At 60.7% G+C, this 25,878-nt stretch overlaps 2 protein-coding genes across 7 annotated transcripts; one reads left to right on the top strand and one right to left on the bottom strand.

The window, feature by feature from the left end:
* Positions 1–130: 130 nt before the first annotated feature.
* RHOBTB2 (Rho related BTB domain containing 2) lies at positions 131–17,309 on the top strand. 5 transcript variants are annotated; one of them, XR_005101605.1, is made up of 12 exons: positions 131–233; positions 3,569–3,646; positions 10,823–11,024; positions 11,226–11,329; positions 11,438–11,623; positions 11,722–12,746; positions 13,741–13,859; positions 13,937–14,087; positions 14,172–14,260; positions 14,476–14,581; positions 14,657–16,295; positions 16,834–17,309. XR_005101605.1 is itself a non-coding variant. In XM_037371670.1 (10 exons), the coding sequence occupies exons 1-10, from the start codon at positions 6,065–6,067 to the stop codon at positions 14,890–14,892; spliced, it is 2,250 nt and encodes a 749-aa protein (XP_037227567.1). In that variant the 5' UTR covers positions 5,713–6,064; the 3' UTR covers positions 14,893–15,700. The 5 variants fall into 5 exon arrangements, 3 of the variants coding, with proteins under 3 accessions (XP_037227567.1, XP_037227570.1, XP_037227569.1); XR_005101604.1 differs by having other exon boundaries at positions 16,665–17,309; XM_037371670.1 differs by lacking the exons at positions 131–233; positions 3,569–3,646; positions 16,834–17,309 and adding an exon at positions 5,713–6,096 and having other exon boundaries at positions 14,657–15,700.
* On the bottom strand, positions 17,134–25,878 carry LOC119140378 (tumor necrosis factor receptor superfamily member 10A-like). Of its 2 annotated transcripts, none has more exons than XM_037371675.1 (11): positions 25,528–25,878; positions 21,598–21,742; positions 21,186–21,314; positions 20,601–20,715; positions 20,424–20,515; positions 20,233–20,310; positions 20,044–20,084; positions 19,434–19,574; positions 18,905–18,986; positions 18,488–18,759; positions 17,134–18,366 (listed from the first exon to the last, which is right to left on the bottom strand). In XM_037371675.1, the coding sequence occupies exons 1-11, from the start codon at positions 25,630–25,632 to the stop codon at positions 18,292–18,294; spliced, it is 1,275 nt and encodes a 424-aa protein (XP_037227572.1). In that variant the 5' UTR covers positions 25,633–25,878; the 3' UTR covers positions 17,134–18,291. The 2 variants fall into 2 exon arrangements, with proteins under 2 accessions (XP_037227572.1, XP_037227571.1); XM_037371674.1 differs by having other exon boundaries at positions 21,598–21,745; positions 25,528–25,877.

Raw genomic sequence — 25,878 nt, 5'->3', positions numbered from 1 at the left:
AGTGGAAAATTCCTGTCCGTTGAGTACGGATTGTGGTTCAACAGGTTTTAGTCCCAGCCCCTTTATTTGTGTCAGTGCAAAAACTCATCCCTAGGGCATTTGTTTGGATCACATGGGCGAGCATATAAAAATGGGTCCTACCTGTCCCAGGCCAGTTAGCACTTCAGGAAAGCCAAGAGATTTGCTGGACCAGAGGGGAGAGTGGCGGGACGGTGCAGAGCCCGCGTACACAGGTAACTGTGCCAGCTGCCCCGAGCAAAATTATCCCCTATTTTTTCCCCAGGCCTTTGCCAAGGTTGGCCCTGCTAGCAGCAATGGGATATGGCAAGGCTGAAGGCTTTTTCCCCATGCTGGTGAGCTGCGGGGGGCTGGAAAGGGCTGTGAGGGTTGAGGGTTTGGAAATGGGTTGGTGGGCTGCACTGGAGGATGCTCGTGCCACAGGGGTGGCTTTAAATGCGGCTGCAGGCGGTTTCCAGCCCTGTGGGCTGATGCAGGCCCTCCGGAGGTGGTCTCAGCTCCCCATTCCCTCGTCGCCCCTTCACTCCCCTTTGAGCTGTTGAGAATTGGGCTGTCAGACCCCGACGGGGCTCTGGTGGTGGCAAGCGGGGTTTAGCAAGTGGCCAGTGGCTGGTGTGGGCAAAGAGGAGGGCGCTGGGCAAAGCCACGTGCGAGAGGGCACCAGGTTATGGGGGCGAAGAACCTTCCAGCATGGGATGGATGCCACCCTGCTGTCCCACGAGAACAGAGCTGACAAAACCGGTGGCTCTCCACGGCTGCTGTCTGCTGCTTCAATAAGGGGTGTTGATGTCACCTGGCAAGTAGCTGGGATGTCCATGCAGCCACCACACGCTGCCATGTCTCCTTGCCCACCTGCCCACCCTGCTCGCCCTGCGGACCACCTGGTGGAGCGACAGGCAGCACTGTGCCCCTTCCTTGGGCCAGGAGCCGTTAGGGTGAGGGGTGGGCTGGGGGGCATGGGTGCTGCTTGGCAAGCAAAGACACGAGGCACGGCCGGGCTCTGCGGTGGGGGAAGGAGCTGATGCTCCCGTTCAGCCACCCACGAGCCTCAGCCCCAGGGGGTCCTGGTCTGCCATCAGTGCTGGCTGCTGGTGGTCTGACACCCCCCGTCCCCTCTTTTCCTGCCTTTCAAACAGCCATCGCTGCTGAGAGACCCAGGCAGCTCCTCTGCTCCCTCCCTCACCCTGCCAGGGGCTCTGGGACCCCAGAAGTTTTCTCCCTGCCCAGTGTTCCTTCTCCCCCTTCCCCTGCTCTCCATCCCTACTGGAGACAGTTGCTTAGAAACAGTCTCCTTGCTCTTTGAGTTTTTTATTTTTTTAATAATTTTTTAACATGGAGCTATGCAGGCCCCCACCAAACCCCCCCAGCCCCTGCCCCATTCCCTGCGCTGGGTGCTGGCTGCAGCAAGACCCAGGGCCAAGAGCCAGGAAGATCGCACTTTCCCCCTTCTTGCTGAGCATCGGTCCCCAAGCTGCAGCAAGCCAGGCAGACACCCACCCCGCACCCATAGCAGCTCCCTGGGTGCAATGTGAGAATTAATTCCTTGGGGGGGGGGGGTTGCTTGGGGGGTTATTTTTCTCTTCTGATGAAAAGCCCAGGCTCGTTGGCAATGTTATCAGCCTATTTTTCATGCTGCTCTCCACAGCAAGAGAGCCAGGAGAAAAGGGAAACAGAGAAGCCACAGGATGCACAGTTATAAGAGGAACTTTCCCCAAATAGAAGCTTTTCACAGTTTTTTCACGAGGCGTCAGCAGCTCTTAATACTGTATGAAACTGTGAATACTGCATGAAGCAGCCGGCCGGCGGGGAGCCTGTAAATGTTTCAGGCTGCAGCTGCAGCCCTGCCGGGAGCGTGGGGCCGGCCATGCATGCCCAGAACCTGGCTGGGGTGGTGGGAGAAAGCAGCTGGAGGAGCAGCCTTAGCTGCAATTTCCTATCGGCAGTGTTTTCTGCACCAACCAGGGTGGTAAATCCAATGCATCCCAGCTGGAGGGTGCAGAAATCCTGCATGCACGGACTAAGACCTTGAATTTTGCCCTGACCTGGTTTCTAGCTGCAAAAGATCTGTCTGGAGAGCCCCAGATGTTCATTAACTCCACGCTGGGGTAAAGGGAGGGAGGCTTTGCTTGTATAATACGTTGCATTTTACAGGAGCACATGGCTCCTTCTGGGTTTAAATATTTATAAACTGAGTGATGAATGCCTGAAATTCTGCAGCCGTATCGATGGCAGGATGAGTTATCACCCGTGGCATATCAGGTGGCTGTGTTTCAGGGCTGGGAGGTGGGCTCCAGGCGTGTAGCTGGGTCATAGTATGTGTATAGAGTGAATTTCCAGAGCACCCCGATCTCCCGGCTCGGAGACAGACCCTGTTGCTCTGGCAGGACAGGGGATGAAAGATGGAGAAATGCTCTTTCTCCTTGTTTTAGAACTTCCCCTCTAGTATCAGCTCTTTCCTGGACTCTCCTTCCCAGTCTGCTCCCCACCAGTGCGGTGGCACATCCCATCGTGCCGTCTCCAGCGGCACAAGGTCCCTTTGTCCCCTGTTCCCCCGTCGCGGTCGGGTTGGGTTTTGCCATTTTTGCAAAGTGCTGGTTGGAGACTTCTCCTTGCCTGCTGGGTCCAAATGGATACTGAGCCCTAAAAACCATTTATCTGAGGTGCCGCGTCCCTCCCTGGCTGCCCGGCGAGGGAAGGCTCAGCTCTCCCGATCCCGCTGATGGGGCCGGGGAGCCCACCTGGATACCTGGGACAGCTGTCCTCAGCAAGGAGACCCCTTGTAACATCACCCAGGAAGAAAAGCTGCAGGTTTTGGGGGTTTTCAGAGCGGCAAAATGGATGGATGGCCCTAACTGCTTTTCCTGGGTGGATCCAGGGAAGGACCCAGCACCATGGTGGGTCTCTGAAACCCACTCCCACTGCCCAGCAGGAGCTCAGGTTGGACTTTGCTCCAGCCTGACGTGTGCGTGCACCATTGATCCAGTGATGGGAGAAGGAGGGGAGAGCCCTGCTGCCCTGCCTTGCTCCAGAGCTCGTAGGAGGGGAGTGCTGGCCAAAGCAAACACACCGGTGGGCTGCTGGCCACCCCAGGAACCAGGCACTGCCCAGGGTGCACATGCCCCCAGGAAAGGCTTTTAGCCCAAGGGTAAGGTGCGTGGAGCAGGGGCTATGTACTGGGGGACCCCTTGACCCCGCTGGCCAGCCCTTGGGGCCGAGGGGGGGCTGTCCCTGTGAAACTTAGTGCAGGGGACGGGGCTGTGCATCTCCCCCTCGGCTGCTTCGTCCAGTGAAGGTGGTAGCGTGGGGTGAGCAGACCTGGCAGTGAGGTGTAGGACGGCGGGCAGAGCTGCTCAGTAGACTAGGGACAGCCATCTCCCTGTGCCAGGACACTCCTGGGCCAGCCCAGGTGGCCGTGCAGGACCTGCCATCCCAAAGGCTTTCTGTCCCCAGGGTAGCGGGGTGACATCGTGCAGGAGCCCGGGGGGGGCTTCTAAGACATGAGTCCCTGTTTGGGGTGTTTTCACAGAGCCCTTCTGCCCTCTCCTTACAGCGTCTGCCAAGAGAAAGAGATGGAAACCCAGGGGAAAGGCAGCCCCGCCGGGAAGATGACCGCTATGGCTCACAGCCTGTAAGTACCCTCTGGCCGTGGCACCGGCTCCTCCAGCCTCCCAGCTCTGCCACTTTTCCTCCAGCCACTTTCTCCAGGGACTTTGCTCTTTGCTCCCCTTCGACACGCGCCACGGCGACGCCTCCGGTTCCCCCACGCATCAGGTGGAAAACTCGCAGCAGGGCTTAGGGCAGAGCAAGGCAAAGGCAGGTGCCCCATGGCGGGGGCTGTGGGAACGCGCGTTGGGGCTACCGGAGGGTGTCGGGGTGTCTCCCCACTGCAAATCCACTTTTGGAAGGGTGCTGCCGGCGAGGGATGCATCGCCTTGGTGTGTCGCAGCGCCTGAGCCTTCTGCAAGGTGGATAACGCTGAGCTCAGCTTTATTTGCTGGCTGCTCCAAGGAGCAAAAGGCAAAGGGGTTTGCATCCCTGCATCCATCCCCCCCCCCCCCCGCAAATCGGGGCAAATCCCTGGGCAGGGAAAGGATGGAAATGCTCCTGGCATTAAATCTCGGAGAGTCAAAAAACTTTATCGAGGAGGGCACGGCTGGAGCAATGTCCATTCATGTCTCCGATACCCGGAGAGTTTCTTCATTTCTTGCTGGGGAGGGGGAGATGGAGGGAGGAGGATGCTGTGGGGTGGTAGTGGCTGCTTGGTGCCAGCGGTGCGAGCTCCCCGGTGTGACCCCCAGCGTTAAGCCGTCGGGTTTGGAGCTCTTTGCCCGGGAGCGAGGGTGATTACGGAGCCGGGCAGATGGGAGCCCTCTGGGACAGGTTCAAGAGGCTTAAATCAGAGAGAGCTGTGGGAGGGGGCAGCAGCCGGCCTATTAACCACAGCCCTGCCGGGGCAGCGGTGCTGAGGGAGGGGAGCTGTCGCCTTGCAGCCATGCCGTGCCGTGCTATGCCGTGCCATGCCATGCTGTGCCATGCCATGCCGTGCCATGTCATGCTGTGCCGTGCTGTGCCGTGCCATGCCAGTCCGTGCCGTGCTATGCCGTGCCATGCCATGCTGTGCCATGCCATGCCGTGCCATGTCATGCTGTGCCGTGCTGTGCCGTGCCATGCCAGTCCGTGCCGTGCTATGCCATGCCAGTCCGTGCCGTGCTATGCCATGCCGTGCCGCGCCGTGCCGTGCCGTGCCGTGCCATGCCATGCCGTGCCGTGCCATGCCGTGCCGTGCCGTGCCGTGCTGTGCCATGCCGTGCCATGCCGTGCCATGCCGTGCTGTGCCATGCCATGCCGTGCCATGCCATGCCGTGCCATGCCGCGCCATGTCATGCTGTGCCATGCTGTGCCATGCCATGCCATGTCATGCTGTGCCATGCCGTGCCATGCCATGCCGTGCCATGCCATGCCGTGCCGTGCCATGCCGTGCCGTGCCATGCCGCGCCATGTCATGCTGTGCCATGCCATGCTGTGCCATGCCGTGCCGTGCTGTGTCATGCCATTCCATGCCATGCTGTGCCGTGCCATGCTGTGCCATGCCATTCCATGCCATGCCGTGCCATGCCATGCCGTGCCATGCCGTGCCATGCCACGCCATGCTGTGCCATGCCGTGCCATGCCGTGCCATGCCATTCCATGCCATGCCATGCCGTGCCATGCCATGCCGTGCCATGCCACACCATGCTGTGCCATGCCACACCATGCTGTGCCATGCCGTGCCGTGCCGTGCCATGCCATGCCGTGCCGTGCTGTGCCATGCCGTGCCATGCCATGCCGTGCTGTGCCATGCCGTGCTGTGCCATGCCATTCCATGCCATGCCATGCGTGCCATGCCATGCCGTGCCATGCCACACCATGCTGTGCCATGCCGTGCCATGCTGTGCCATGCCATTCCATGCCATGCCGTGCCATGCCATGCCGCAGTGTGGGCTGGCTGGGGAGCTGTGGGATGCAGCGAGAGCCGCTGAGACTTGTGTTTCTCCTCCCACAGGAGAGGGGCTGCGGGTCACGGCCACATACTCCGCAGATGCTCCCCAGCCCCTTTCCCTGCCCGGTGCCCTTCCCGGTGCCTCCCGCCACCGGCTCTCTCCCGCCGGGAAAGGCGGTGGGTGTTTGGGCTGCCAGTGACAATTGCGCTTTTGTTTTGCCTGGCAGGGAGGGGGGCAGGCGGGAATTTGGATGCCCAAAGAGCTGCCAGGAACTTTTTCTGCCACAATTAAGCACCTGCTAGAAGAGAGCAAATAAGCCAAATCATGCGGCTGGCAAACAAGCTTTACGTGTTCCTTCCCCGTGATCTACTCCGAGGAGAAGAAAGCTCAGAGCTGCAGCTCGGCTGCTCGCAGCTCCCGTTGCAGGGGGATAAATAACTTCGCCGTGAAGCCGATAGCTTCGCCACCGCCGTGGGCACGGAGGCAGCAGCGGGAGCTGCTTATGCCCGGCTCAAAAGCCAAAAGGCTCCCCCCTCCCCAAATAAGCGCCTCCATCTCCTTCTGCTATGGAGAGAGAGATCCCCGTCCTGCGAGTTAGGTGAGGCGGGGGGCAACGGCAGGGGGCTGGGGGCCGCGCTGGGCGGCGATGCGAAGGCGCGAGGTTGGCGCCGTTTGACGCGGCGTTGCATCAGTGGCGGCCATGGGCCTGAGCCCAGGCGAGATGAGCGGGAGGGGGGGGGCCGAGCTCAGCGTGGCTCGGTGGAGGCGATGCGGCGGGGGGGGGGCAAGCGGCCGAAAGCCTTGGGGAAGGATGGCGAAGCATCACATGATGCGGATATACGGATATACGGGGTCAGAGCAGCAGGGCCAGCGTGCCGGATGCCTTCCCGGCAGCCCCGCTGCAAAGATGACTCTGAGTTTTTTATGCCCTGGGGTGGCAGAGCTTGGGGGGGCTGGGGGGGGGGGGGGGGGCTGTGGTGTGAGGAGGGGGCTGCGAGAAGCGTGGCAGGGTTCAAAGGCAGTGCTGTAGTGAGTGGCCTAGGTTTGGAGAGCACGGATGGATGGGTCAGCTCTGCGCCCCCCCCCTCACCCCCGGAGAAGCAGCTTTGCAAGGGGCTGGGGGTGTTCTTGGGGGGGTGCTGCGCCTTGTGTGCGGCCGCAGGAGGGGTCTCATCCGGCACAGCCCCATCCTCAGCTGGGCTGTTGGCCTGGCAGCACCACCAGCACCGCACAGGGCCTGGCTGGGACCCTGGGGGCTGGCGGCCCTATGCAGCCCCCATGCAGGGGAGGGGAAAAGTGCTCAGAGGAGGGGGGGCAGAGGGTGCACCCCTTCCCGGTGTGGGGGGAGCAGGGAGGGTGGGCTGCAGTGGGGAGATGGAGGGGAGATGCATGGGGAAGATGAGGGCTGGATGCAGCACATGATGGAGGGCAGGGGGGGGGTTAGGGGCAGAACAGAGATCCAGCCAGGGCAGGACTGGGGGCGCAGGATGGGGGTCCCCTCATGGCAGCAGGACTGGGGGGGCGGGATGGGGGTCCTCCATGCAGGGCAGGACTGGGAGCAGGACTGGGGGGGCAGGATGGGGGTCCCCTCATGGCAGCAGGACTGGGGGGGCGGGATGGGGGTCCTCCATGCAGGGCAGGACTGGGAGCAGGACTGGGGGGGCAGGATGGGGGTCCCCTCATGGCAGCAGGACTGGGGGGGCGGGATGGGGGTCCTCCATGCAGGGCAGGACTGGGAGCAGGACTGGGGGGGCAGGATGGGGGTCCCCCGTGGGGTCAGGACTGAGAGAGCAGGATGGGGGTCCCCCATGAGGGGCGGGGGGGTGGAGCAGGATGGGGACCCCAGCAAGGGAGGGATGGGGCAGCGTGGGGGTCCCATGCGCGGCAGGATGGGGTCCCCCACCAGGCGCCCCGGCCCCGCTGCCCGCCCGCAGCCCCCCCGCGTGTGTTCCCCCCTCCCCCCCCGTCGCTCTCAGCCAATGGGCGGCGGCGGGGGGGCGGGGGCGGGGCTTCGGCGGGGCCGCTTGTTTTTTGTGAATGGAAGGCGGGGCGGCCCCGACTGCAGCGCGCCGCTCCGCGCAGGGCTCCGCGCAGGGCTCCGCGCAGCGCAGCGCAGCGGGCCGCGGATGCGGAGAGCGGAGCGGCCGAGGTGCCGGCATGGGCCCCCGCGCCCCAGGCCCTGAGCCGCGCAGCGCGGCGCCGAGCCGCGCAGTGCCGAGCCGCGCAACCTGCGCCGTGGCCATGTCCGGAGGGGCGAGCCCGGCCCCGGCCCCTGGGAGCCGCCGCTTCGTCTGTGTTGGTGTAAGTACCGGGGGGGGGACACCCCCCCCTCCGCCTCCCAGCTCCGCTCCGCCTCCGCGCATCCTGCCCCGCGGCCCAGCGACCAGCAGGGGCCCGGCCCCTCCGCGATGCACCCGCTGCCGCCTTGCGCTGGCCCGCACCCCCGGCCTGGGTGCTCCCGGCACCCCCGGCCCCCCTTGCAATGCCCCGCACCCGGCCCCGGTGCAGACCGCACCCCCGGCCCGCCTTGCAATGCTCCGCACCCGGCCTAGGTCCTTCCCAGCCCCCTTGCCATGTCCTGCACCGCCGGCCTGCGTGCTCCGAGCACCCTCGCCCCCCTTGCAATGCTGCACACCGGCTCTGGGTGCTCCCCGGCCCCCCTCGCGATGCCCCGCACCCGGTGCTGGTGCTCCCCGGCCTCCATTGCAATGCCCCGCACCCCGCTGCGGGGACCCCCGCCCCCCCCCCCCCCCCTTGCAGTGCCCCCGGGCCGCGGTGCAGCCCCTCTCCCGCCGCAGCCCCCACCCCGCAGCTGCCGCCAGGATCACGACAGATGCCACCTTATCTGGGGGCATTGCCGCCCTTTTGGGGCGCTTCCCGCCGCCCCCCCCCCCCCCCTGCTTTGGGGGTTCTCCTCCCCTCTCGAGGTGCGGGATGGAGGATTTTTAGCCTGGGAGTTGCTAAGCGACGGCTCCCGGGGTGATGGTGCGGTTGCCTTGGCAACCAGAGGCTGGGCAGCCTGGAAGGAGCAATTTTGGGGTGCGGGGGGGCACGTGTGATTTGAGTGGGGGGGCTGCGACGTGCTGGGGGGGCTGCTGGCCAGAGCAGCCCTGCTTCCCAGGAAAGGGCTTTTCCTGGGGGGAACTCCGATGTCTTGGGTTATTTCTTGCTCTCTGGTGGGTTTCAGAGTGCTCCTGGGAGGGAGGCGGTGATGGGGAAGGTGGGGAGGTGGGCTGTGGGGGTGGTGGCATGGTCCTGCTGAAATTGGCCCTGCAAAGAGGCTCTCGGCCCCCTCCTGGGGTGATGTCTTGTGCATGGGGGGGCTACGAGCCACCCTTGTGGGGCTGCCAGAGCTCCCCAGCACGCTTCTGCTGTATTTGGCGCCTGCATTCTGTGCTTGCTGCTATCCCCCTCTTCCTCTCCTCACCGCAGGCACTGATCCCATTAGGATTTAGCCCTTAATTCCCTGGAGGCACTGGACTTCCTAAGCAGGCTCCCAGCTCCCCCGCGGCCGGCTGGGTGCAGGCCCAGCATCCCGCCCGGGGCAAGCATCCAAACTGCCGACCGCAGTTGTCTTCTCCGTGTGCCTTCCCCCCACCACCTGAATGAGCTCGGCCAACGTGGGAGCGCGGCTGGCCCAAAAAATAACCGCAGCGAAGCTCCCTGAGCACTGAGAACCCCCCCACCCAGAGATCTCCTGGTCCTACAGAGCAAAGCGGATCCCCGGGAGGAGCAGGGGACCAGGGATGGCGGTGGAGGGGCATGCCCAAGGTGGAAACAAATTTCCAGGGTCTAGTGGGGAAGGAGGCAACCTGCCCCGACTCCTTTTCGCTGTGCAGAGCCCAAGGAGGTTGCTATTCCTGGTTTTCAATGCCCCCAGCAGACAGCACTCCCCGTATCCCAAAGGATGGAGGGGACGTGGCATCTGGTGACAGCTACTCAGGCGAAGTTTTGCCTTGGGACCCGCCGATGGCTAAGCACTGGCACCTAAAAGTGCCCTGGATTTGTGCCACCTGCCTTTGCCTCTGCTTGCCCGCAAGGCTCACGGCTCAATCCTGCACGGTGCTGAGCCCTCTCACGTGCCGTCTTCTCCAGGCTGGAGGAGCCAGGTGTGCTCAGAGAGCTTGCGCACGGGAGGGAGGTGCTAACATTGGAAAGTCCTTGCCAGGCTGCTAGTTTAGGGAAGTGTGTCCGTGGTCCCCGCGTGCAGGGATGGCGTGCAGGGCTCGGTTGCCATCGTTACCGGGTATTTTAGCTCACTGAGCCTTTGCGCTGGTGGTTTATTATAGCAGCTCGGGTGCCAGGAGGGGGTGACAAGGGAGAAAAAAGCTGCAGCTTTGGGAAGTTCAGAGCAATTGGGATGTGGTGGGTTTGTGGGGTTTTTTTTTTTGTCCTTTTCCCCTTCCTTCAATCTTCTCCTCGCTCTTCTCCCTGGAAAGCACATAAATCCCTGCGTTAACGCTGTGATGAGTTAATTCTGGCTGATTTAGAGTCTGGGGCTTTGAAGGGGCAGAGGGTGGTACACCCGGGCATGCCCGCTCGCAGGATGCACGCGCTTCGTATCGGCTTCGCAGCACCCACAGCACCCACCTTCCTCTTGGGAACACTGGGGTCACGCCTGGCCCTGGGAGACTGGTGATGCTGGGAGCCCTCCAAACCCGAGGGCTGATGAGCCTCCTGGAAATGCAACCAGCTTCTCCTTCGCTTCTCTAATATCCCCTCTGGGAACAGGGTGGGAAAAGGGGGGCAGGTCAGTGGTCGAGGGACAGAGCTGGCGCTCCCCGGAGCCAGGCAGCCAGAGAGGCTGGCAGTGCCCGGGTGTGCACTGGGTCAGGCGGATCTGGAAGCTTCGCTTGCGAACGCTGGAAAGGGAGAAAGGGGAAAGGAGGAGGGGAGGGGAAAAAAAAAAAAAAAAAAAAAAAAAAAGCCAAGCCTCATCTCACATGAACAAGCATGAGCCAGAGCCTGAGAGCCGGGGAGGGAGGAGGGTCGAATCAAACGCAGGGCATGTGTCTGACGCGCGGCAGAGCAATGCACGCTGCCACGGGAATATTAAATTTTAAAGGGGACTGGCGGGGAACGGGAGCCAGCGCGGGGTGGGCAGCTGCCTTCACTCGCTGCCTTCGCTGGGGCTCCCGGCTGCCGCTGGCTGCAGAGCTTCCCCCGTGCTGCGAGGGGCTGCCAGCTCCGAGCGTGAGTATCGGCATCATCTTGTCGCTTCATCCCCCTTGGCGTCCCGTCCCACCTGGAGACAGCCCCCCGGCTTGTCCTGGCTCTCTTTCTCTCTTTGCTGACCCCCACCCCCACCCCGCTTCCCCCTGCAGGTCCCAATTAATGGATTCTGACATGGATTATGAGAGGCCAAACGTAGAAACTATCAAGTGCGTCGTGGTCGGGGACAACGCGGTGGGCAAGACCCGACTCATCTGTGCCCGCGCCTGCAACGCCACGCTGACCCAGTACCAGCTCCTCGCCACCCACGTGCCCACGGTGTGGGCCATTGACCAGTACCGTGTCTGCCAGGAGGTGAGGGCTGGGGGGGTGCAGAGAGGGATGCTGGGGGGGCTGGGCTCATGGATGCCCCCTGCGAACCCCAGGGAGATGGAGCTGCGCCCTCCCCGCAGCGGGACTGTGAATTGCCCCTCCGTACCCTGCGTGGGGTGGGGGCAGCCCTGCGTTTGCAGGTCCCAAGGACTCGTGAGCTGGATGGCGTTTCTCTTCCCGCAGGTGCTGGAGCGCTCCCGGGATGTGGTAGATGACGTTAGTGTGTCCTTGCGGCTTTGGGACACCTTTGGTGACCACCACAAAGACAGGCGCTTTGCCTATGGCAGGTAGGGGAGGGGCAGAGCCTCAGGCTACCCGGGGCAGGGAGGGAGGGCAGTGCCAAAGCACGGCGGAGTTGGCTCCATCGCTGGACCTTGACCCTCCTTTCCTCGCAGGTCCGACGTTGTGGTTTTGTGCTTCTCCATCGCCAACCCCAACTCCCTGCACCATGTGAAGACCATGTGGTACCCAGAGATCAAGCACTTCTGTCCCCGCGCGCCTGTCATCCTGGTGGGCTGCCAGCTCGACCTGCGCTATGCCGACCTGGAGGCCGTCAATCGGGCACGGCGACCCTTGGCCAGGTGGGACTCTTGTGCCCTAGAGGTGTCCGTGCCTGCCCAACGCTTTCTCCTTATCGTGCATCTGAAGAGGTCTCTTCATTATCTCCCCTCTTTTTCAGGCCAATCAAACCCAACGAGATCCTTCCCCCGGAGAAGGGGAGGGAGGTAGCCAAGGAGCTGGGCATCCCCTACTACGAGACGAGTGTGGTGGCCCAGTTTGGCATCAAGGACGTCTTTGACAATGCCATCCGTGCCGCCCTCATCTCCCGCCGTCACCTACAGTTCTGGAAGTCCCACCTCCGCAACGTACAGCGGCCTCTTCTCCAAGCCCCCTTCCTTCCCCCCAAGCCCCCTCCACCCATCATCATCGTCCCAGACCCCCCTTCCAACAACGAGGAGCGTCCAGCCCACCTCTTGGAGGACCCCCTGTGCGCGGACGTCATCCTGGTGCTGCAAGAGAAGATCAAAATCTACGCACACAAGATCTACCTCTCCACCTCCTCCTCCAAATTTTACGACCTGTTCCTCATGGACCTGAGCGAGGAGGACCAGCAGAGCACCGCGGGGCACGGCTTTGGGGTGGCCGTCACCGCGGCCGCCGAGCGGATGCTGCACCAAGAGGAGAGGCACCACGGGCGGGATTTCCTCCTGCGAGCTGCTAGTTTCGATATCTGCGAGAGCACCGAGGAGGCTGGGTCTGGCCAGCGAAAACCGTGCCTTAGAGCCTCCACCAGTGATGGGATCCTGCGGGGCAACCGCTACGAGAACGGGGAGCACGGGCTGCGGCGGGGAAGGAACCTCTCCTCTTGGAGCCGGGCTTTCACCAGCATCCAGGAGGAGATGGCAGAAGACCCGCTGACCTACAAGTCCAAGCTCATGGTGGTGGTGAAGATGGATGCTTCCATCCAGCCAGGTCCTTTCCGGGCCGTGCTGAAGTACCTGTACACAGGGGAGCTGGATGAGAACGAGCGGGACCTCATGCACATTGCTCACATCGCTGAGCTGCTGGAGGTGTTCGACCTCCGGATGATGGTGGCCAACATCCTCAACAACGAGGCGTTCATGAACCAGGAGATCACCAAAGCCTTCCACGTCCGGAGGACCAACCGGGTGAAGGAATGCCTGGCCAAGGGGACTTTTTCGGGTACGACTCCGGGCCGAGGGGGAGGACCATCTGCAGCACCCCCTCTCCTTTCTGGGGGGCTCGGATGGATGGATGGATGGGGGCTCCGATGGATGGATGCGGGGCTCGCAGCTCCTGGCTTTGCCCCAGGCATGTGCAGGGCGGCTGTGCTGTGGATCAGCAGGCACTCGCTCGCTTTCCTTGGGCTTTTTGGTCACACTTTGTGAGTTTCTGGGATTTTTATAGCTGCCTTTTTTTTTTTTTTTTTTTTCTTCCCCCTAGAAAGTGTGAGTGTAATGGCCCTTCCCCTGGGTTCCCTGCTCCCCAGCTCGCCTGACAGCTCTGTTTATTTACGGGAGAGCAGCAAAGGCGACTTCCTTCCCTCCCAGGCCCAGATTTCCCCTGGGTCATCTGATTTACGAGGAGCAATGTGCCCTTGGTAGGACTTCCCCAGCTTTCCACCCAGCACCACGTGCCACCAGCTTGTGCTGCAGCGCTGCGGGGTGACATCCCGGGGGGGTGTGTGTGCACGTCCCAGACTCCCTCCAGCTGGATTTGGTTCATGAGGACGGACCTTGATGTGGTCAAGCTGTCACTGCCGGGGGACAGATGTGTGCTGGCCCATGGCACGCCACCAGGAGAAGCTGTGGTCCAGGGTGGAGAGCAGAGCGGGGCAGCAGGAGACCCCCAGCGTCCTTCTCAGCTCTCCCAATGACTCAAACTTGGGCGAGATGTTTGGTTCCTGAGTTTTCCCCTTTGCTTTCAAGTGTGTCGTGATGTGCCTCAGGGAAAATCCCCCGGAAGAAGCGGAGCCCCACCAGGGCTCTTCCCTGAGCTCCTCTGAGCTGGTGGGGGATGCAGGAAAAAAAAAAAAAAAAAAGGAATCTTTAGGAAAAAATATAGGATGTGCTAGGCTCTGTCCCCTTTTCGCTGCTGTCCCCAGTGCCAGGCACTTTGTGGCTGAGCCCTGGGTGCTTGGGGATGGTCCCAGTAGCATCCCTCTGCTTGTCCCCAGATGTCACCTTCGTGCTGGATGATGGTGCTATCAGTGCCCACAAGCCCTTGCTCATCTCCAGCTGCGACTGGATGGCCGCAATGTTCGGCGGCCCCTTCGTGGAGAGCTCCACCAACGAGGTAAGGAGGGTTTGTCCCGGGAGGGTGGGACAGCTGGGGACACGGGCGCAGGGTGACAGCCAGTGTGTGTCTTGCAGGTGGCACTTCCTTACACCAGCAAGAGCTGCATGCGGGCGGTGCTGGAGTACCTCTACACCGGGCAGTTCAGCTCCAGCCCCGACCTCGACGACATGAAGCTCATCATCCTCGCCAACCGCCTCTGCCTGCCGCACTTGGTGGCCCTCACCGGTGAGTCGAGGTGGCTGCAGCAGGACAGTGTCCCTCGCTGTCACCCTGTCCCAGCTGCCCGGTAACCCCCTGTGTCCCCCACAGAGCAGTACACCGTCACCGGCCTGATGGAGGCGGCCCAGATGATGGTGGACATCGATGGGGATGTGCTCGTGTTCCTGGAGCTGGCTCAGGTGGGACAGCACGCCGTGCCGGCGGGGCTGGCGGTGCGCGAGGTGCTGGGTGGTGCCACGCAGGGGGGTCTGGCAGCTCGGGGGGGTGATGCTGTCCTGGCAGAGAGGACAACCAGGTCTGCTCTTGGATGTCCGTGGAGGCGTGGGGTGAATCCCTCTGGCTTCCCCAGTGGTCCGTGCCGTGGGGGCTCTGACGTGGGCTCCATCTCTTCCAGTTCCACTGCGCCTACCAGCTCGCCGACTGGTGCCTCCATCACATCTGCACCAACTACAACAACGTCTGCCGCAAGTTCCCCCGGGACATGAAGGCCATGTCGGGAGGTGAGCCGGGGCCGGGGCGGGATGACGGGTGTCCTGGCGGTCCTGGCACTGCCCTCACCCCTGGTGTCCCTGCAGAGAACCAGGAGTACTTCGAGAAGCACCGCTGGCCGCCGGTGTGGTACCTGAAGGAGGAGGATCACTACCAGCGGGCGAAGAAGGAGCGGGAGAAGGAAGACTACCTCCACCTCAAACGGCAGCCCAAGAGGCGGTGGCTCTTCTGGAACGCCTCCACCTCCCCTTCCTCCTCTCCTTCATCGTCGGCAGCCACAGCCTCCTCTTCCTCCTCCTCCTCCTCCTCGGCTGTGGTTTGAAAGCCCGTCCTTGCCCTGGCTCCAGCATCCCTGGGAGGAGACGGGGAGGAGGAGGAGGAGGAGGAAGAGTGGGGTGACCTGCCCCAGCGCCAAGTGTGGAGCGGACGCCACCGGCCAAAGCCCCAGAGGAGACGGGGGTAGCGGGGGCTTGTCCCTGCGGAGGGGCTCGGGGCCGGGCGCCAGCCCCCGGCGCTCCTGGAGCCCTGCTCTCCCCGCGCCGCAGCTGCCAGCACGCTGCAGGACTGGCAGAGACCGAGCAGCAGGAGAAACTCATGTTTACAGGAGCACGAGGGCTGTGTTGTGGTTTTATTTTGGTTTCGTTTTGGTTTTTTGGTTTTGTTTTCGTTTGGACATCGGCAGCATGAGGAAGAAGAAGAAACCCATCCAGCTTGAATTTGTAAGCAGAAGCTGCGGGATGTGGTTGGTTTGTCTGATGGCACGTTGTCACCCTGGGCAGCCGGAGCCGCTGTGGGGGTCCTGCCACCCCCTTCGACTTGCAGCAGGGTTAGGCATGGTGCAGGGGACCCCGGTCCCCAGATGCCTCCAGGCACTGCAGCATCCTTCCTTCTACTCACAAGTGGGGTCTGTCCTAATTTGGGGAGCAGGAGGGGGCAGGAGCCCTCTCCTCCCTGCCTCTTAATTTCTCTTTTATTTAAGAAGAAAACTTAAAGCAAAAAAAACTCCAACACCCAATCATCCCAAACCCACCCGCCCACCCCAACTTGCCACACCAGAAACCAACCCCAGGCTCTTGGCTTGGGATTTTAGCCTGGAAGGCTCCATTGTAATAAATGGTATTTTAAAAGCCCGGCGTGGTCCCTGTGTGTTTGGGAGGAAGTGGCTGGACATGGGGCATCCTTGTGCCCTGCTTGGGGTGACGCCAGCACCCCCCCGCCTCCAGCGCTCCTGGGGCGTACAGGGACAGTGAAGCGTTGCAGGATCCAGCCATCAAAACACCTTGTACGAGGCGGGGTGGCTTTACCGTCAGACTAACTTTGCATGTCCCACCTGTGTCCTTGTAGGTGCACAAACCCAGCGGGTCCCAGCAGGAGGAGGCAGCATGGCCCCAGGGCTTTGCAGGACTGCCAGGCAGGGCAGGAGAGCAGGAGGGACCCAAACCTCTGCTCACCCTCCCCAGCCGGGAAGGGGGACGCTCCTTTGAGCCCACCCCTGGCAGAGGCTGCCGCTGGAGCGAGCACGCAGAGGTGCTCCCAGCAGGGATGCTCCCGCTGGCATCCCCTCCCGCTCCGCTCCGCATTGCTCCTCTTCCCGGCTGGCCTCAGTACAGCACCTTGGAGTCACTCCTCTCGCATGCTCATCCTCAGCCACAGATGCAGGAGCGAGGTTGCAGCTCCAGCGAGCTTACACTCGGTGTTTTCACACTTTGCAGCACCAGCGAGCAGGTAGGACGACAAGTTTCTTTCTCTTTCAAATCCGGGCGCTCGCCGTTGCTTCTGAGTCCTGTTTGCCTTTCCCAGGCCAGGACCCGAGCCCCTGTGTCCCGGCACTAAATCCTGCATGTGCCTGGCTCTGCAGGAGCTCCCTGCCCAGGTTTGCATGCTTGGGAGGCACGCTGAGCCTGCCCGGGACGGGAGCTCGGCACAAAGCCTCCTGGCAGGTCACCGAGAGCTCCTGCTTTTAGCACTTGCGCCAGACCTGCATTATCGATAAAACCCAACTGCAGTGCGAAGGCTGGCGGGCAGCTCAGGGGGGATTTCTGGGGCGAGCAGAGCCCTTTTGCTCACTAAGCACTGCATGGATTTGCAACACAGCTATTGCAACACACAGAGCCCTGGCTGGGTGTAGCCGGAGCAGGGAGCACCGCAGCCCCCCGGCAGCGACAGCTCCGTCACAGGGGGGGGTCCAGCGGCATCATTTGGCCCCAGGGTTCCAGCCCCTGCACGCTCGAGAAACTGAGATTTCAGCCTCCGACTTTTGCAGGCAACTGAAGAGCACGGGACTCATGGCGCAGGAGCAAAGGCAGAGCCCAGGTTTGCTGCTGGGGACTTTCCCTGGCAGAAGCATCGCTGGTGGGGACCGTTCCCAGCAGGATGCCGGAGTGGCAGAGCGCTGATGCCACGGGCTGGGTCCTCAGTGCCATGCGAGGCAGCTGCTGAGCATCTGGTCCAGCTCTTTTGGTGCCCACTGAAACCTAGAACAGCCCACCGCCAGCGTTACGGCAGAGCAAGGGGGGGGGGGGCACAGAAAAACCAAAAGATGAGAAATCAGGAGGATTTTTTTAAAGTTTATTCTTCCTTCATACAGAGACATGTAAAAACTGGAAATAGTAAACTGGCTGGGCCAGAGCTCTGTATAAAAACACACAATCATGCATAGTAAAAAACTACTATTTTTATACTAGCTTTTAAGTTAATACATGTACGTTTCCAATTACTAAATAAATATATAAATACAAATGTTCTGCTTGTGTTTTGTAGAGAGGATTTTTCTTTTTAAGTGTTGGTGAGGAGCATGGGAGAAGCAGTAGGAGGATGGGTGCTGCAGCCCTGGCTGCAGAGAGGGGCTGGTGATGCCCCTCGCGCTCTCCCACCATGGTGGGGAAGGTCCTGGTGTGCTGGGCTGTACTGGGGTTGCGGCACATGGAGCTAGTTCAAGTAACGCAGTTCTGCCAGCCAAGTTGTCCCTGAGCTGTGTGAGAGCCAGAGCAAGGCGCAAAGTGTTTGAGGAGCAACGCATCCAGCTGGAGGACGGATGGTGAGTACCGACAGTCACACACGGACCTCAATGCGTTCGCCTTTCCATGCTGGCTGGAGACAGACAGGGACAGCAAAGCCACCCCACGGCCGAGGGAACGTGAGCTAGCCAACTTGTGCAGGGTCACACGGAGAAGGAAGTTTCTGGCACACTCATAGTTTGCTGCCCACGTTCCCCATCCGGCTCTGAGGAGGAGCTCGCTTGCTCCCTGCGCTGACTATTTTCTTAGGCAACCTCAGCGATCACGGAGCAGGTAAATCATTCCCACCCTCCCCTCAAAGTCCAGTTTCAAACTGGCTCCTAACAACAAGCAGAACCACTATTAGCTAAAATGCAAGTCAGTGGGCAGCTTTGAGAAACTAACCTAAGAATCCAGTTGATACTTGCCCACCAAGCGTACAGCGTTAAGCTTGCTGGCCAGCTTAGAGATGTTTTACAAGTAGAAGCCATTGCATGCCAGGAGCCCCCCCCTCCCTCAAAGAAAGGGATGATCCAGTTAAAAAACACAGGGATGCCTACAACCACTTGAAAACCTACAGACACCCTTCTCTGCACAGATCCTGAAGATGTCTGTATAGTACCAGCCTTCCAAGTGAGACGATCCCAGAGGCAGCTTGCAATTGACCCAGTGAAATCAAGGCACCAGCTTGGATTTCAGAAGGAAGCACCAACAAGTCCGTAGCTTCAGCAGAGAGGACCGTGAGGTTTGTACTTCACAAGAGGATCAGCTCCTCTGGGCTCAGCTGAACTGTACAATGGCTTCAAAAGGAGAAAAGGCACAGGAGAGCTATAAAAAGATAAAACTCAAGTGTTTTTAGAGGTATGCATGGACTCAGTTTGAAGTAGGGAAATGCAGGGCCTGCCCTGCTCCTCAGCTCACTTCATATTGGTAAGATCCCTGCTGGACCAGCTTGGAAGAGATGTCCTCTGCAACCCCTCCGAGACTGATCCTGTGCAGGGCCTCCAGCAGCGTGTTCACGGAGGCGTTCACCCCTTGTCTGTTCTGCCAGGTTCTGAGCATCTGGAAGAACTCCTCCTTGTTCATCTCCATGAGGGTAATGGTGTTCTCTGGCAGATCAAGGGCTCGGCAAAATTTCTTCCACTGTTTGGGGGGCACGTCTTCGGCAAAGACTTCAAGAGCGCCTTGCAAAACTAGAGGTGGGGCGAGGGTAAGAGCAAAGCTCAGAGAACAGGGTAGAGCACGAATAGCCGAGACAGAAAGGGGTTTGCCCAGAAAGCTCATCCCACAGGCTGCCTCCCTGCCCCCCCAAGACGTCCCTTGGGCCCCAACACTTACGATTAACAGGGTCTTCTCCTTGCACTGGAACCAGATTTCTCCTGGATTTCACAATGGGACATGAGGTCCTCGGCACCATCACCTGGAAGGACAATGTCCTATAGCACCCACCAAGCCTTGGCACAAACGCTACCCCCAAGCACCTTTAATGGAGGGGGCTGGAGACCTTCTCCCTCTCGCCAGGAGCTGTTGGGGCAAGAGACCACCACACCCGCCCGGGACACCCATCATTTCCTAGCTTCGGGGTGACGGCAGGCCACGAGCAGGGGAGAGCTGCCTCATAAGTCCCAGCCAGGGAGAGGAGAGCTGGGTGTCTGCTCAGCATTAAATCTGCAGAGGACTCTGGCAGCCGACTGCGAGCAGATTTTGCAGTCCTGTACCCAGAACAAGGACAAAAGACCCCTCGCTGTCTCCGTGCAGAAACGTGGCCCAGCCTTAGAAGCTCCCCGAGCCGATCAGCTCAGTGAAGGCAGAGGAAAGCATCAGACCTCGGCCGAGCATGAGGGAGCAGAGGGGCACACTCATGTACCTCTGGCCTCACAGCACTGGGAGCTGCCGAAACCGACACCGTGGAGAGCAGCTGATCCTGGAAGACCTGTTCGTTGTGGTGGTTGTCGTGTGTCCCTGGGCCCCTGCGCCGGTAACTTGTTAGCTGTCGCATCAGGTAATCCTGCGGCAGGAGAGAAGCACAAACCAGCTGGGTTGGGTGGTCCTGGGAGGGCAGAGCTCACACTGCAGGGATGCCATCTATGGCAGCGGCATCCACCCTGCCATGGTTTCAAGGGCACAGCTCGCTTGCTCGTGTTGAGCTTGAAGGGGGCTCGGTACAGCAAAGGCCTCCCTTTAGCCCGGGGTCCCCACTGGGGACCCTGGAGGTGCCAGCACCTCTGCCAGGGAAGGGTTAACAGCACTGCAGAGGAGGCTGCAAGCACCCCACGTACAGCAGGGCACTACCAGAGACCCTCCTCTGCTTGGCCCAGCTCTACCACGTCCCTCCAGGGATGAGACTCATCTCCCTGCTCCTCCAGCCTTCCTAGGAGCTGCAGGCAAAGTGGGGAGCAGAGAGCATGGGGGATCTCCCCCCAGCCCCACAAATGGGGCGGCCCCCCCCCCCCCCCCCCCCCATCCCAGCAACTCACCACTATGTTGCAGGACTTCCTGCTCAGCTGTCTCCCGTGCCCTGGAAGATGCAAACAGTGCTGTGATCCCTCTTTCCCTAGGCAGGTCCCTCCTCCTACCCAGCCCACACCCACCCAGAGCCCCCAGCCAGGGCACAGAGCCCCCAGCCAAGGCGAGCGCCCCAGGGGTCCCTCGCCCCCAGTGCTCACCTTGGGGACAGCAGCAGCAGCACATACAGAGGACCAGCGTGACCACAGTTATCACCACGAATATCACGATCAAGTTGACTGAAGCGGATAAAACAGGGCATGTGTGGGGAGCTGCTCCTGGTGTCCTCAGCAGCAGCTCACAGCCTCCACCCCTCAGCCCATCTCTCCTCCTCCAGCAGGCCCCCACTTACCAGAGGAGCTGGACAAGGTGTCGGTGGGAGGACCGCACTGGCGGTCACTGTGCGGTGTGCAGGGAGCCTGCTCCACTTCGTCCTTGGGACACCTGGGAAAGGGGGAGACAAGGCAGGCTCAGCTGCTGTGGCTCCCCGCACGGATCGCAGCAGCACCCACCATGTCACCCAGCTCACCGGGACCGGCACTTCTGGCACAGCTCACAGGGTTGGAACGGGGAGCAGAAGGTGCCGCTCTTGCAGGCGCACTGCGTGTTCCTGACTGCGTGGCAGGGACTCAGCTCCACCTGATCTGCGGGCGAGAGGAGAAACAGCTCCACCCCAACCCCTCCGCACCATGCTCCTCCGCCCGCTCCCTTCGTTAACGCCGCTAACGACCTGAGCTGACCCGCGAGCCATGTCACTCTCTGCTGTTGAGTTTCAGCCTTACCCTTTCTGCCCCACACCTCACCGTACCCAAGAGAAAAGCAATGCTCGCATCAAAGCTCCACCAGCAGCCTGCAACGCTGCCGTGAGCCCAGTCCTCCTGGTCCTTGCTGGAGGCCTCGTGTCCGAGCTTTGCGAAAGGGATGCTGCATTGAACAGAGACGTGGGTCTGGCACAAGCCGCTACACCAATTCCAGACCCAGCCTGCTCCCCACAGCCTGAGCTGTTCTTTGGGGACGCTGCAGGTGACCGTGCTCTTAAGCAGAGAGGTCTCTGGTCAGCTGAACCCAGCCTGTGCTGTCAGCCAGCATCACCCTCTTACAGAGCAGCTCATACCTTCCCTGCACCTCTGGCAGCCAAGGCAACTGAGAAAGTCGTTTGGGTATTCGGTGTATTCCCCTTCCTTACACGGCAAACACTTGCTGGAGCCATTTTGCTCTTTACAGTGCTGTGCAACGTAGGTGCCTGCAAGAAAGGATGGAGAAAGAAAGGGCGTATCTGTGAAAATACAGCACGGGACGGAGATGTCTTTGCAGGGAGGGAGTTGATTCCACTGCCACTGAAGTTAAGAGGCAAATTAGGAACAAACAAAAGGAAAATATTCCCATAAGGAGTCCTTAGATCTCACAACAGTGGGGCAGGGGAAAGCTGGAGCACCTGCTGCCTCCTCGCAAGGAGCAAGGACATGCCAGCTTTGCAGGCAGAAACACGGCGAGGCTGGTGTGATCGATGTTGAAGACCATCTTACCTGCGGGGCACTTCCTACAATAGTGCTTAAAATAGAGATCGCTGTCCTGGACTTGGTAAAACTCTCCCCCTCCCCTGCTTGGGTCCAAGGGTTCAAACGTCTCCCTTTTATCCAGTGCTGCTGCAGCAGGTCCCAAAGCAGCCCCCTGCTGAAAAAATACAGAAACCCCTGTGTTAAAAACCACCCCAAGTCCATGAGGAAAGGGGAGAAAGAGAAAGGCAAGAGCTGCTCTGCCCAGTGCACTCAGGCGAAGCAGGAGAGGAGCTCTGGGACAACCTGGAGTCACTGGACCCAACAGCCAAACCTCCCCTGAACGCAGGTGAGGGGCACTTCCCTCGTACCAAGGTGGTTATTTCCTTGGCAAAGCATAAGGAGGAGGTTTGCAGAGGGATTTCCCTGTGCCAGGTTACCAGCAAGGCAAAGGTTCGCTAATGCTTCGTTAGGATAACATCAGGACCCCTTTCCTTCCCCAGTTTCCGAGCACGTGAACCAACAGCTCCGAAGAAAATGGAAGGGTAGGAAAGAGGAACAGGGAGGGCATTTGTGGGGAGGAAACCAGCCCCTTTGGTATATGGCTCCTGCACCCACAAGCAACATCTGAGCTGCTCCGGGCTCCCAGGGGACAGCACAGCCTCCGGCGCTTCTGCATTATCCTGGTTATCTTGCTGCGGATCAGGAAGCCAACTGCCGTTTGCCAGCTCCTGCACACTTTGTGCTGGCTCAGCAATTTCTGTACCGACTGAGTCACTCCAGCTGCAGGGGGGCCACACTTGACAGTAATGGCCACTTGCCCCATCAGTGTTTTGGGGGCTTTTGGGTACCCCAGTATCCCCAGAGGGGACAACGCCCTTGGCCTATCAACCAGCACAGGGCACAGCTTGCTCCATGGATATAAACCTTCCCGTACATCCAGCCTCTGCCCCTCTACTCTGGGCTGTCGGGAGCGACAATGCCCGGCCATGCTGCATGCTGCAAGGCAGCGAGTCTGGCAGAGGCACTTTCCGAGCACAAAACCTGCCCCTTAAGGCAAATATTTCTCCTGTGAGTCAGAACCTGCCTTGAAAGGCTGAAACAATAGAGACCAGAGATGTCCTGGGCCAGCCTGGTCATCTACAGCACCGATGCCCCCCCTCTTCCCAGACACTTCCCACACTTGTACAAGGAAGGGTGTGAGCGCCGGAATTGGCCGCGGCAGGTCCGATGGTCATGGGGCTGCAGAGGGTGACGCAAACCCACAAACAACACGGCTGAGATGGGCCAGGCCACAGCGAGAGCAATCCCCACCACAGCCACGGCGCAGACCCCCGAGCCCCAGCCAGCCCGGGAACGGGGCCAGCGCCGGGGATCAAACCCACATCCCTCCAATGGCTTCTGGCTCCGCATCTCCCGCTGCTGCTTTCTCCAGCCGGGAGGGTTTCCAAGTTCGTAAAGTACTTTTCTATCCAGCTTAGAAGTCTTTCTTTTACCTCCCAGCCACAAGTAGCTCTCAGGGCTTTACCCACTCTGGTCTTGAATGTCTTCAGGGACTGAGACTTGGGCAACGTGTCCCACTGCCTCACTTGTCCCCATGCAGGGAAAAAAAAAAGTCTTTCTTCACCATTCAAAGCCTACCAGGCTGTGAAAGGTGATTACAGCAACACCACAGTGTTACCTGCTGTCTGCAAAGGCGCCTTAGGTGCAGGATTTCATTGCTTTTCATGAAAGGGTGACTCAGCAGAGCTTGCACAAGTGCGTGATGAGGTTAACAGCCCACACCACCTTCCACAGCAAGAGCAGTTCAAGTCTATCAGCCCACCACAGAGCCCTCGGCAGGCGAGGGCTGCCATCCCTGACTAACCTATCAGTCTTGCAAAACACAGGGAGAAACCAGGCTGGGAGCTGTGGGCGACGGTATTCAAGAGTAGTTTTCACCCACAGTAAACATCCCAAGAAAGCAACATTGCCTCAAGGCAGAGGAATTACCAGGCAGAGGAATCCCCAATACTCTCATCAGCTAAACGCCTCTTCCTTCTGGATGATCGGGTCTGGAGAAAAAGCTCTGGGAAGCATCAGGCTTCGAACTTTCCCTTCTTCCATCCCCCATTTGTTTTGCTCCTGAAGCAACCCCGAGGAAGCAGTTGGACCCTACGGCAGAGGACAGACCCCTCGCTGAGCCCCTGACCATCAGTGGACACCTACGCAGCACTAATACGCAGCCCTCGATTGCAGCAAGAGACACCCTCAGCCAACAGCGCTGAAGGACCAGGGATAAAAAGAGATTCCGGGCAGACACCTGACATGCCTCCGCTCCGAGGGCACAGGTCTGACAAACACAGGGGTTTTTTCCACCCCAGCTTCCCACACACAGAACCTGAGCTCCCGCAAACACGGAGATTCAGCAGCATTCCTCCTTGGAAGCCTATGGCCCAGGTCCAGGCATGATGCAACAGGCATTGGTGAGCAGAGGAAGGAACCGCAGCCACAATATCGTATGATTATCACGTGGGGCACCACCAGCCCTGATCAGCTCCCCCTCCCCTTTTATTTTATTAAAAAGAGGGGGGAAAAAATAAAAGACAGAGGCTCTTAAGAGTGTGCCCTTAGGTGATGGGTTTAGTAAGGCTTGAGTTTATCAGGCAACTCTAAATAAACTCTGCTAAACAATAGCTGGACGAGAAGCTGACTCTCTTTTAAAACCTGTTAGGGGCAGTGCTGATTTCAGCAAGAGTAATTCCAACGCGGGTACAGCACCCACGTGTTCCGGGGCTGCCGCTCCGCTGGACTCCCGCTCGGCAGCAGCGGAGGGATTACAGGCCAGCCCTGGGATAAAACTCAGGGCAGGATCCTCCTGACTTCAGGCGAAACTTTAGGTATTTCCAAGAATATACCAACACCCAATCCACGGGGAAATATGATACGCATAGGTGGAATTTTTTGTCCTAAAAGCCAGTGGCGCTAAGGGTTTGAACATCATTTGGGCAAGCTGGAAAGGCAGCATTCCTGCACCAGGCAGCCCAGAGCTGCCCGCATCCGACCCTGATGCTTTCAAACATCCCGCACATGGCGTAGCCACAAGATCCTGGCACCGAACGGCAAACCAGGCTTGGAAGTGAAGGGAGCGGGAATCCCCTCCAGCACAGGCAGTGCCACAGGGGGATCCCCCAGCCCCACGTCACCTCTGAGCCCCACTGAGCCCCACGTCACCTCTGAGCCCCACGGCTCTCACAGCCACAGGGCCTTACCCGCTGCCCCACACCCAGGCAGGCTGAGATCACCCTTCCCGTCCACCTCCACGCTGCTGCTTCCAACCTGCCCCAAAGCCGCAGCCCCACAGACGCGCCCCCCCTCCCCATGCCCTGCAAACCTGCCCAGGTGAGCCCCCCCTATAGCCTCAGCTCTCCCTATAGCCGCTGTGCATTGTGAGGCACCCTATAACCTCAGCGCCCCCCCCCCTCTCCTGCACCAGGTAAGCCCCCATAGCCCCTGCTCTCCCCATAGCCTCCAGGTCAGGTGAGCCCCCCATAATCCCTGCTCCCCCCATGGCCCCTGGAGCAGGTGAGTCCCACTATAGCCCCAGCTTCCCCCACATGGCCTCTAACCCATAGAAGGCCCTACCCCCAACCCGTCCCCTATAACCCCTGGTAAAGGGGACGCCCCCCCAGTCCCCTGCTCTCCCCCCCGTGCGCCTCCAGCCCCCTGCTCCCTACACCCAGGGGCACTCCCCATTCACACAGCCCCCCTCCCTTGGCTGAACCCGCACCCCCAGCCCAGGCCAGCCCCCAAACACCCTGGCTGCCCCCTCCCCACCTTACCCCCCCCACACACCTGCAGGACCCTTCCCCAGCCCGGCGCACCGTGCCCCTGGACGGCGCGCAAGCCCGGGCATGCCGCGGCAGCACGGGGCAGCGCCGCCGGGGGTCCCCGGCCCCCCTCCCACCCCCCGGCACTCACCTGGGCTCTCCACGATCGGGCCGCGACCCCACGCACCGTGGCCAGCAGCAGCAGCAGCAGCGGGAGGCAGAGCTGTCGGGCCGCGGGGTCCAGCGCCCAGCGCATCTTGAGCGGCGGGGAGCGGAGCGCGGCACCGGGCACGGCACCGGGCACGGTTCGGGGGTGACCGCGGCACCGGGCACGGCTCGGGGGTGACCGCGGCACCGGGCACGGCTGGCTACAGGCTCGGGCACCGCTTTGCCACGGTGGGACGAGCCGCTCCGGGCGCGGTGAATTGGACAATGTGCGCAGCGGGAGGCGCGGGCGCTCGTAATGCAGCCGGCAGGGGCGGAGGAGGAAGAGGAGGAGGAG

Source organism: Falco rusticolus, chromosome 20 (genome assembly GCF_015220075.1).
Source record: "Falco rusticolus isolate bFalRus1 chromosome 20, bFalRus1.pri, whole genome shotgun sequence".
Classification (NCBI taxonomy): Eukaryota; Metazoa; Chordata; class Aves; order Falconiformes; family Falconidae; genus Falco; species Falco rusticolus.
Note: the sequence above shows the minus strand (reverse complement) of the source record. Positions and strands in the feature narration are given on the sequence as shown.

Bases quoted from the DNA above. Each gene is read 5' to 3' on its own strand.
- RHOBTB2 (XM_037371670.1), top strand. From the start codon at position 6,065: ATGGAGAGAGAGATCCCCGTCCTGCGAGTTAG. The intron at 12,747-13,740 runs GTACGACTCCGG...GCTTGTCCCCAG, and splicing joins GGCCAAGGGGACTTTTTCGG to ATGTCACCTTCGTGCTGGAT. The intron at 14,088-14,171 runs GTGAGTCGAGGT...TGTCCCCCACAG, and splicing joins GCACTTGGTGGCCCTCACCG to AGCAGTACACCGTCACCGGC.
- LOC119140378 (XM_037371674.1), bottom strand. From the start codon at position 25,632: ATGCGCTGGGCGCTGGACCCCGCGGCCCGACAGCTCTGCCTCCCGCTG. The intron at 19,575-20,043 runs GTGAGTTGCTGG...CTCCTGCCGCAG, and splicing joins GGAAGTCCTGCAACATAGTG to GATTACCTGATGCGACAGCT. The intron at 18,987-19,433 runs GTACATGAGTGT...TTGTCCTTCCAG, and splicing joins CCAGTGCTGTGAGGCCAGAG to GTGATGGTGCCGAGGACCTC.